We start from the raw sequence: 11,930 nt of genomic DNA on the forward strand, positions 1-11,930 counted from the left end.
GGCAAATTGGCCGGAGTAAATTAGCAGGGGTAAATTAGCAGAGCTCCACTGATTTCCTCTAAACTGCCCTGATTTACACCAGTCAAGGATGCAGCCCAGTTTTCCTTTCCAGACCAGTCAGTAACTGGTATGTGGGGTTCATTTCACAGTCTTGCTGAAATGCTTCCACCCTAAGTAATTGGCTTTCATGTTAGAGAAAAGAATAGACTGCAACAGGCTCGGCCAAACCTCCATACCCTCACACACCTTCCCTGTGTCCATTCCTGCTGTTTGTGCAGAATGCAGCTCCAGGGATTGCCGCGCAGGCATAACTGAGTTTAAGAGAGGCAACGGAGCTCACAAAACCAGGCGGCTTTAAAGCCCCTCACTCAGACACTGATGGCAGTGCAGTTAAGGAGGGAGATTTCTGCACAGGCTACAGAAATCCTGGGATGTTCAAAGTGAAGCTGTGCAGCAGCAGCATGTTATCTGGATGCACGGGAGGCCTCCGGATGCTGCCCCAGGTGCCTGTGAGCAAGTGCCTGGATCGTGGCACAGCCCTGGATCACCTGCGAGCGGAGGGGTCGGTGCGTGGGGGGAAAGCCAGAACAGCAGCAGTGACATCCAAAAGAGAGGAGCATGAACTGCCAAGAATCACAAGCAGGGCTGTCCAAAACACGCAAACAACATCAAAAAGGTTCCCCCAGAAACGCTGCTCTGCCAGAGAGTGCGATGCTGCAAATATTTATTACAGCTTAACAAGCAGAGGTGGTGTTTACCTTCAAATACACATTTAGAGGACAAATGGATTTGCATAGTATAGGAGGGGGACAATGTCACAGGAGAGGAAGCTCAGACTTTGGCATTTGTGGGGATTAGGTAGAGTATCCCAAGAAAGGAGAAAGGAAAGGATGGGGAAAGGCAAGGCAAGACAGGCCTGTTCCTTTATATTTGCAATGCTGTCTTTTTATTCCCTTCCTTTCTTTTATTCACACTTTCTTTCCCTTTGCATCCTCCTCCTCCCTTTCACTCCTCCTTTCTCCACCTGCCACATAAGTATCCCTGCCCCATCCCTCCAGCCTCACCAGCAGATGAGCAGGAGCACAGCAGCCTGTCCCCAGCTATATCTCAAGCCCTTCCAGACGTTGGTGGGGAAGGCTGAGCTGCCTCTGGCCCCACCATGTGCAGCAGCTCCCCAAAACCAGCTCCACACACCCCGAAAACAGCCCCACACACTCCAAACGAGCTCCACACCGCCCAAACCACGTGTGCCTTCAGCCTGGCCAGGCTTCACAGAGGGCAGGCTGACATCAGTGTTTCAGGACAGAGCTCCAAGCAGTCCCCGAGGTACAAGAGCACTCATCCAGCTACTATTAATTATTCCTGCTCAGCTGGCCAGGACCAAACATTATTTTCTGTTAAACCAACAGGGACAGGCTGTGAACACAAGGGACCCCCCTGATTTTCAGGAACTCTTGATTGCTCTGTGTAAACGCATGGCCTCAGCCAAGGGCAGGAGCACAGGGCGGGAAAGGCATTTGAAGAGAGCAGTTACATCTATTTTTTCCTTTCTTGGGTTGGATGGCAGGAATTTGCCACTAGAGAAATTAATTCTCGAGCCTCCTGATGCATTCAAAATAAAGAACAATGGACCACATGATAAGCCTTCTGCAGTCTTCACCACAAAAGAGATGCCGGATGTTTTTTCCAGCCCTGACAATAGCTTTCATGCACTTTTGTGTTATGTAAAATTAGGATTTTTCTGCCAGAAGTGAGGCATTTCCTGGTGGATTACACTGAAGTGAGCCCAGAGACCAAGGGGTTCCCAGTTGTTGGTCTCATTTAAACAGAATGGTCCCTGAAAAGCTGCACATCTTTCAGCATTATCATTGCAGAGACACGATTACAGCTGAAGCACTTTGTCAGAAAACAAGGCAACACCTCGTCTTTTCCCCTTTGGTCCTAAAAGATAAAAGGCTTGGTGGTTTTTTTTTGCTTTTTGAATCAGAAGAAATGAGATTCAGATACATAAAAGGCCAGGTCAAGAGCTTGTCACAGGTGTTATACGGATGGATTTCAGCAAAAAGGCCGTGCAAAAATTATTTAGGAGCACCTGTCTCTGCCTTCTGCCCCAGCAAGAAAACAGGGGACAAGGGAAATGATTGAAGATAGTCAATAAATATAAATACACAGCAGGTTTAGCACCCTAGGGGGGAAATTACAATCCTGGGTACATTTCTCCCCTCGCAGCCACACAACTGCTGACAGAAGGACGAGAATGCTGATGCTGCAGGAGGAACAGCACGAGCCTTGGGAGGGAACATCCTCATTTGGTGGAAAAAGAAATAGTCCAGTGGCCCTTAATTTAAAAACAAAAGATTCCCAAATTGAACCCTCATGAATTCCTGCCTGCATTTTTCCAGCAGCATCAAGGTGGAAGTCAGAGGGAGCTGCTAAGCTCACAGTGCTTTGAGAAACAAGCCTGTTAGGAAAGCACCTCCAAAAGGACAGACAGTAAATTTAAGCACACCTTTAAGAAAGTGTTTTGCCCTCCCACCCCCCACTTCTTAGAATCAAGGAACTATCTGAAAACAGATGGGCTTCAGGGATTACATCACATAAGCAAAAGCCTCATTATTTTTGTTCTTTCTCCCTATCCTTTCTCTGAAAGGGGAGCCAGACATAGAAAACTCTTTGAAAGACATCATGGAAGCTGTGGTGAAACACCTACAGAGGTTAATGCTGAGAGTCACTCAAGTTACAGAAATATCCTTAAAGTGAAGGAAAATTAGGTATTTAAAGCCCTTCAACAACAATTTTTAGCCTGTAAATGCCATAGGCTTTGTGGGGTGCTTTAAGGATCTGACAAATAACAGGTTTGATTTTCTTCAGCCTGCATATAGCTGTCTAAAACTCAACTGAAAAAAAAAAGTCTATAAATGAACAGAGCTTGCAAATATACAGCAGGTGAAGGCATTATTGCACACTGGCAGTAACAGCAGATGGGTTGCTCAGCACAGACCTTGTGCACTCTTGGATCACTATCCGAAGCTGTTACTACTCCTCCTTTACGACAGACTGAAGTCAAAGCAAGGACAGAGCCCCAAACCTCCTTGCCCTGGTTTTGATGCACCCTGGACTGCCCTGACCCCAAGGTTAAGATCCAGGTCGAGAGCTCACAGTTTCATAAAAGAAGATCCCTTCTAAGGGCAAAGAGAAGCTCAGAAAGGGGAGTATTTAGCAGGGTTAGGGTCCTTTTTAGGTTTCACTCACAGGAGAATGCCAGGACAATGCTCAGCTCTTTGTTGAGTGCCGAGGCAGGAGCTGGCCGGCAGCATTGCTTCCCTGTGGTTGCTGTCAGCAGGATTGGGTTTGCATTGCAGAAAACCTGTGAGCCTTTAAATCCCTGCTGAGCTGTCACCCACAGACCCCAACACCAGGGCTGGTTTAGCTCTGGTCACTCCTGCAGCATCCTATGCAGGAGGCACAGAAAACACCTTGCCTTATGCTCTCACTCTCCCAGGCTAAAAATCAATTGCTGACAGGTTTCAGGAAAAGACAGAAAAAAAGTCAATTTTAGGTAGTTTTTTTAACCTTGCCTCCTGATTGCCAAGCAAGAATACACCCTGGAATATTTGAAATCCATGTCGACTCCTCCTCAGACTCACAGCCTCACTGAATTCAGCAGCAGCTTTGCTTTCCTAAGTACAAAACTGCAATTTCCCCCTCTCACTTAACCTCTGCCCAAGCTTTTCACCTGAGGCTCAGCTCCTTATTAGCAGGTCTTTAAACAGCCCCTCTGCCCTGGAGTGAACTCACCCCAACAGAACCTGTTCTACAGAGAGCAAAGGAAACAGATTGTGAATTATTTTGCTTTTATCATAAATAACCTCTCTTCCTAGTGAAGGGATCTCCAGCCCGTTAACTCCAGGCCTGCTGCACACAGGAGCTGAACCACAGCCTGCAGAAATCAATACCTCTGACTCTAATGAGTTCTGAATCATGCTCAGCACGCCTGGAGATACATCCCACTCTTCCAGCAAAGAAAAATATGGATGTCAGTAGATGCACTGACAGTAATGTATGCTAATGAAGGTAATGTAACCTAACAACACGTGAATTATTGATGTAGGCATGTTTAAACAGAAAAATCAGCAAGGAATCACAGCAGACCAATACACTCCAGTGTTTGTTCACCAACAGGCAATTGGAACATGGTGGTTGTGAGAACACTCATTACCACTTTATCAGGCTGAAAGAATTCTTGTTGGGTAATCCATGTCTCACCTGATCCACGAGTCATTTAAATTCCACACCGTGTGACACTGGGTGACCTCAGTGCACCATTTGTAGTGGCATGAAAGGAGCTACTTTTACACACCTATAGTTTCCTCTGAGGTTTTCAGACATCTATGACAAATCATACTGCTTTGCCTGAATTATTTTGCTTAATCTTATTTACCAGTCATAGGTAAGGGCTGGTTTAGCCTCTCATTCACAATAGTTTTGGAAATCTAACTCCCTTGAATGCAGCCAAGTTGCACCTGATTGTCATGAGGCACATGGAGAATGAAACCAGCTCCTTTGTCTGGCACAGCCCTGGTTTCCAGGATGTCAAGGCAGTTGGCTCAGCTCTACCATAATATAAACACAGTTTGTCTACCTAGGCAGGTTTATCACATCCATCATCATGTTCTCCTAATGTTATTTAGGGAAAATTCATTTTGTACCACTGTAAAAACAGGATATATGTTCAATAAACATCAGTGTTAATTTTGCTGTTATTCCATTATCCTGTGAGATCTAATCATTCTGTCTGTACTTTGGGGTGAGTTGGCTCCACCTCTGTGGTATCTGGGAACTACATTGCAGACAGGCTTTGTTTTGGTAAGGACTGTTGGGGCATATGGATTTTTACAGTCTCATCATGTCCTCACCAGGTTATATTGATGTGCATCATCCCTGCACCAACAGAGACAAAAGATTTCCTAGTACATGCTGCATCCAAAAAATCCCAACCACAACCCACAGCCAATTGCCAACACACATTCCTGGACATCTTAGTGCTGCATTCAGGTGTGAGAGAGTTGAGAGGGCAGGGGAGAACCGTGTCCTCTGGCCAGGGCCAAACAAACCCCTGGGCTGCTCCCCAGGATCTCAGCCACTCTCCTCAGAGAAATCAGCATCCTCAGTGCCCAAATAAGCTTTGCAAAGCCACGGAGAAGAAAACGGAGCTTAACTGAGATAATTAAAACAGCTGCTCATTTCGGAAGAGTTATCACATTACTCTCAATGCAGGCCATTAATCTTACTGATAATAACACATTTTAAATTGCTCCTCAGTTTCTTCAGCACTTGCAAGAGAAACACGCCAAGCTTTTTCCAGCTGTATTTAAGAATATTTGGGAGGGGAGGGAGGGTTTGAAGAGGGAAGGAGTTGGGGGATAGTTGCGTGCTTATTTGCCATGTAAAAACAGGTAAACACACTATGAAAGATAGCCCCTTTTTATTTATTGAATAAATATGCCACAGTTCCTATCACCAGAGCCCACTGAAAACCACGGGGCACATAGGTGTGCACAACCATGCAGGAGCAGCATCTGATTCTGCTTTACCTTTTCCGGAGCTGGGAACTGCAGGTGATTTACTTCCAAAGGTGTGATCAAAGGAACTGTCTGAAAACCATCTTCGTTGGATGGTTGTTTGTTGTTCTTGTCGTTCAAATTACTCCCCAGCTTCACCATCCTTGGACCTTGCTTTCCAGACCTAAAACCAGGAGGGTGATCAATGTCACGGGGGCAGTGGGAAGGGGAGGATTCCTGCCTTTCCCTGCTCGCTGTGGGGTGATGCATCGGTCCCTGGGTTCCAGGGAACAGGACTTCGCTTCACCGACACACTTGCCTTACACAGACATCCCAAACACACTCCTTGACCCCCCCCGAGCTGTCAGCACAGACACGGCAGACCCCACACCACCGGGAATGCCACCAGCACTGCTGGGAATGCCACCAGCATCAGGGGGAGAGCCACCAGCACCAGCAGGAATGTCACAAGCACTACCGGGAATGTCACCGGCACTGCCAGGAGTGCCACCAAGCACCACCACTGCCACGGACATGCCCGGGGACACGGGGACACGGGAACAGCGGACATGGAAAGACAGGCACACGGGGACGGGGCGCCAATCCCCCACTGACCCTAGGGGTGGTTTTGATCCACCTCCCCCCCAATTTTTGCAGCCCCTTCGAGGGTGCCGAGCCCCTCCCCTGCCACACACCCCGCGGTGCACTCGGTGGGTCCCCCCTCCCGGCGGGCCCCAGGGGCGGCGGGGTGGGGGTCGGGGCGGGGGTTCCGCGGGCGCTACTTACTGCCAAAGCAGGCGAGCGAGAGAGGGTCGAGGCGGGGCCGGTTCCGTGCGGTGATCCGCGGGGGCGGATGCTGAAGGGACAGCGCTGCGCCCTTGCTCGCTACAGTGCGGTCTGGCAGCGAACTGAGGGCGGGCGGGGCGGCGGCTCCCCCTCAGCCCGACACCGGGCCCGCCCGCCCGCCGCGGCATGCGACGCGCCCTGGCGGCCCGCGCGCACCGCCGCCGTGGGGCGCCCCCTGCGCGCGCGAGGGGCCGCGGCATCCGGCGGGAGGGAGGACGTGAGGGACGGGCCGTGTCCCGGTGGCACAAAGGATGGAGAGGGACAAGTGGGAGCTGGGACACTTCCACAGCGCTGCCCGGGCACAGAGACTGGGCACAGAGAGCACTGAGGGTGGAGATGACCCAGGGCGGCTGCACGGAGGCGGGATCCCCATTGCTGCCCTTTGGCCCCCGGTGACATCGACCATTGTGTGCTTGCTTCACTGGGGCATCACTCGATGTCATAGAATTCCAGAATGATTTGGGTTGGAAGCGATCTTAGAGATCATCCAGTCCCACCCACCCTGCCATGGGCAGGGACACCTTCCACTATCCCAGGTTGCTCCAAGCTCTGTCCAACCTGGCCTTGGACACTTCCAGGGATGGGGCAGCCACAGCTTCCTTGGGCAACCTGTGCCAGGGCCTCGCCACCCTCACAGCCAAGCATTTCTTCCCTATAGCTAACCTAAATTTCCCCTCTTTCACTTTGAACCCATTCCTCCTTGTCCTGTCACTCCAGTTCCTGATGCAGAGTCCCTCTCCAGTTTCCTTGTCAGCCCCTTCAGATCCTGGAAGGGGCTGTGAGGTCTCCACACAACCTCCTCTTCTCCGGGCTGAACAGCCCCATGTCCCTGTAGAGAAGGTTCCCCAATCTCCTTAGGAATTTCATGGCCCTCAGTCAGGGCTCCCAAGTGCCCACTCAAAGGTCAGTCTCTCCCTCTGATGCCCATTCAAACACCTGAAAAGATGTTGGAGCCACATGGGGATCAGCCTCTTCTCCCAGGCAACAAGAGACAGGACAAGAGGATACCCTCAAGTTGCACCAGGGGAGCTTCAGATTGGATATTAGGAAGAATTTCTTCACTGAAAGGTCAGTCAAACATTGGAACAGGCTGCCCAGGGAATCACCATCCCTGGAAGTGTTCAAAAAACATGTAGATGTGGCACTTATGGTTTAGCAGTGGAACTGGCAGTGCTGGGTTAATGGTTGGACTCGATGATCTTGACGGTTTTTTCCAGCCTTAATGATTCTATGATTCTCAAATGATGGGATAGCAGGACAGGACCAAGCCCCCAGCCCTGCTCAGCTTTGTACTGGATTCCCCTCCAATTTCCAGCAGCCAGACTGGTGTCACATCACCAGGAGCAGTCACAGTCCCACCACCAGCATCCCCCCAAACACCAGCTCCTGCAGTGTGAGGCTGAACACTTCACTTGGAGACAGAGGATACTTTGGGATGACTTTAGCCTGATTTGTTTATAAATATAGAATTTGCCTCCAGAGCTTGCTACTTGGCATCTTTCACAAGACCTAAATATACTCCTTTAAGGCGTGAACTGTTTCCATAATAAAGCCTTTTAGAACTGACTCGTGAAAACTCATTTAAAGCCATATTTTGGCAGAGCAAAGGGAAGTGCTGAATGCAGTCGTAAAGCTTGCTCACAGTACAGAGGGAAGAGCTGAGAGGCAGCTAAAACTACTTGCTACTAACATCACCTTACATGGTCCATTAAAGGTCCTGATTCCAATAGTTTTGCCAGTTTTTAATGCTTGGAATTTAATGGGTTGGAATTTTCTCCGACACATTTCTGCTTAATACCAAACCTCTACAGTAAATTTCATCCAAGAGAGTTTTTCTGGGATTAAGAATAAAACTCAACTGTGAACAACTTTTTCTTGGAACATTATAAATTTTTGTCAAGTAGCTTTTTGATGTTCTCAGAATCATCTGAAAAAAATCAATCGTGTCATTAGGTTTTGGGAGTTCTCATCCAGGAAAGATTTCTTTAGCTCAGTAGTAGGAACTCCTGCAGATCTAATCCATCAGAGGTGTGTTCACTGAATTTCCACTGAAACTACAATTCCAGGTTGCTGCAGACTAGACCAGGTGTAGAGGCCTACAAAGAAAGGTGGCAGGTTGCATCCCACAGATATGGGAAAGTGTAGGACTTGTGCTCTGTAGGTCTGAGGAATCACATAAAAAACCCACTCACTAAAAATTACTGATTAAGTTACTACAATATAATGTTTTAATATTGTAGTAATACCAGAAATCATCCATCCATGCCCACCTGGGCCAGGATCTGTGCAAATGCACAGCAAGTTACACACCCTGCAAAGTCCTTGTCTCGTGCTCTGCACAGAGATGATGGTTTGGTTCAGAGTCATCATTAGGACCTTCAAAATGAGGCTGTAAGAAAATCCAAAAGCACAGACTTTGCAAATGATGACAGAAGCCCAGTCTCGTCCCAGGCATTGTCAACTTTCCAGATCCAAGCTAGACAGCACAATTGCAGCAACTCTTTCCCAAAGTTCCAACATATTACAGATTATGTCATCTGAAGTGATTTGACCATCCAAAGAGATTCACAAATCTATCGCTATCCGTGCATTGCAACTCCATAACAATTGCATTGTGGTTTTCCACCTTTATCTGGTAATTACCAAATGAGTGCTTTGTTGAAAAACAAAATTATGTCCTTCATAGCTTGCAGATGCATCTGTGATCTGAAAACCAAATCATTTTCATCCACATCAACACTGGCAATGAATATCCTGCTTAGCCAAAATATTACATTAGTGACACCTAAGCAGATCCTCTGACATGAGATCTTGAGCAACAATTCACAAACACACTGATGTGAAATTTCCAGAATCACCTGTGCAAACCTATGGAAACTGTGGTTACACAATGAAAAATAAGGCTGTAAATAAAGTTACCTGCTTGTTCCACATCCCTACTCCGTTGAACACACTGATATGCTCATAGAGTTAATATGTTAATTTTTGTTGGTTATACTTGAATACTCTTCAGAGTAACAAAGCTAAGGGGCAATGAGGTGAATCCCCTTCCCTCTTGTGCATTGCTACCACTGTAAAATACCTTTCATGTAGCTGCAAATCTACTGATAACTAAACAGAGCTTAACTCTGCTGGAGATACTCCACAAAACCCAGAGAAAGCAGCTCAACAGGGCCAGCACTCGAGCACTGGCACTTGGAGCCACTTTCCTGCTAAAAGGCTTTTAGTTCTGAGTACCAGCAGCAAGAACCTGCAAGAGATGAGCAGGGACTGCTTTTACCTTATGACTTTTTACAGTAGAAGCACATTTTAAGCAACATGTGTCAGTGGCACCATCTGAGAATTCTGGCAGTGTGGTGGAGGAAGGTGTGCAGGGAGATACTGAAACTCTCAGAGCCTCTTACATCCAGAAACCTCCATTTCCTCCATGAAACTGAACCAGCCCTGTGACTACTTAGGGTCAGTGTGGCCCATTTCAGTTTGAAAATACCTCTTTGCAAAATCCCTCTTTCAAAAGCAAACAAACAAACTACCAGGAGTAAATTTATATAGGAGGATGCTTCATGGAAAAAAGAGATGCCTAAAGTTGCCAGCAAAAGTGAACATTCTGTAGGGACAACATTAAAGCAAACCCAACTGAGTATGAGAAATCAGAGTAACACACAGATTTTCTTGCAGAGCCAATACAGAGTCTGACATTTCCGCCCACACAGCACAGCTCGGTGACAGGCAATAAGACACAGCAGCAATATGAGCAACATGAGACTCCAGAGGAATAAACAATATATTTCTTCTGTCAACAAAAATATATGCCTCTCTTTATTCCTCTAATAAGTCTCCCACAATATATTAATGCATTGGGTTTGTGTGGCGGGGGGGAGGGGGCTACAGGGGTGGTTTCTGTGAGAAGCTGCTGGAAGCTTCCCCCATGTCCGACAGACCAGTTCCGAGGGGTGGCACCTCTGGGATAACAGATTTAAGAAGAGGGGTGAGGAGGAAACTGCACAACTGCAGCCAGGAGAAAGGAGTGAGAATACATGTGAGGAACAACCCTGCAGACACCCAGGGAAGTGGAGAGGGAGGGGCAGGAGGTGCTCCAGGAGCCAGAGCAGAGATTCCCCTGCAGCCCATGGTGCAGACCCTGGTGAGGCAGCTGTGCCCCTGCAGCCCATGAAGGTCCATGGGGGTACAGAGATCCACCTGCAGCCCCTGGAGGACCCCACACTGGAGCAGGGGGATGCCCAAGGGAAGCTGTGACCCCATGGGAAGTGCATGCTGGAGCAGGGTCCTGGCAGGACCTGTGGCCCCATGGAGAGAGGAGCCCACACTGGAGCAGGTTTGCTGGCAAAGAGTTGTGACCCTGTGAGTGACCCAGACTGGAGCAGCCTGTACCTGAACCCTCCTGAACTATGGAGGGATCCATGCTGGAGCAGTCTATGGAGAACTGCAGGAAGGACTCACGTTAGAGTTCATGGAGGACTGCATCCCATGGGAAGGGCACACACTGGAGCAAGAAAGGAGGAGTTCTCCCCTGAGAAGGAAGGAGAGGGTGATAAGCTGACCACAGCCCCCATTCTCTGTCCCCCTGTGCCTCTGGGGGAGAGAAGGTAGTGAATTCGGGAGTGAAGCTGAGCACAGGAAGAATGGAGGGTAACAGAGTTTGGGTACAACATTTCACTGTATTGTAAATTCTACAATTCTATTGTAAACAAAATGTCAGTCAAAGTGGAGTTCAGCCTCTCCCCACTCTAAGCCTGAACACATAAATCAACTTCTCTTCAGCATTAATGAATATTATTTTACTTACCTGCTCCTTGATGTATGAGACTCTTATGTTCAGTCTCACTTCATAAAATACATTTCCTGCACACTATGCATTTTTCCCTATAATGTTCCTGTTCATTATTACAAGAAACAATATTTTTGTCTGTTTTGATATATTGAAAAACTGGTATCAGGCTTTCAGTGAAAGAATTGGAAAATGTGTGAACGGGAAGTAGGAATTACTAAGAGCAACTAGAAAACTTGAAGACACCAGGTGAGAACAAAGTCTCAGGAAGTCCCAATACTTGAGGTAGGGCAATTCTAGGAGTAACATCATCCACCTTGGCCTATTCTACCCCAAAAATCTTGTTTGTTCCTCAAACATTCACAGTAATTCATTTAAAAATTAGTCTAATATAACAGTGAAAACCAGAACAGAAGTTCAGGAGATGGTTTAAGCCAAATCCAACCCTGCTCTTAATTCCCTGACTTAATAAATACATACAGTCAGAATTCAGATTTTCCTGGAGAAAACACCATGATGTGGAGAGAAAGTGACTTTAGACAGAGCACAGCAACATGGGAATGAATCTCACCACAACCTCAACCTAAACCCAAAATGTGAGACTACTGCCACTAAAATGTTTGCCTGGGGGAACTGCAGAGCTGTAAAAGGAAAAGTCTCTGATCCTTGTCCATGTTCCAAACTGCTCCTTACTGCTCATCCCCCATTTTTGGCTTAGTTTAGGACAAAAAAGT

General features: G+C 47.6%; 1 protein-coding gene across 1 annotated transcript in view; it reads right to left on the bottom strand.

Moving 5' to 3' along the window:
* Positions 1 to 5,767, bottom strand: part of NSG2 (neuronal vesicle trafficking associated 2) — a 33,491-nt gene extending 27,724 nt beyond the window's left edge. The window contains exon 1 of the mRNA XM_029960301.1: positions 5,595 to 5,767. Coding sequence (XP_029816161.1) covers positions 5,595 to 5,723 — 129 coding nt within the window. The 5' untranslated portion in view covers positions 5,724 to 5,767. The remainder of the gene's footprint in view (positions 1 to 5,594) is intronic.
* Positions 5,768 to 11,930: the final 6,163 nt, after the last annotated feature.

This window comes from Manacus vitellinus, unplaced genomic scaffold (assembly GCF_001715985.3).
Source record: "Manacus vitellinus isolate BGI_N305 unplaced genomic scaffold, ASM171598v3 scaffold_25_pilon, whole genome shotgun sequence".
In the NCBI taxonomy this organism is placed as follows: Eukaryota; Metazoa; Chordata; class Aves; order Passeriformes; family Pipridae; genus Manacus; species Manacus vitellinus.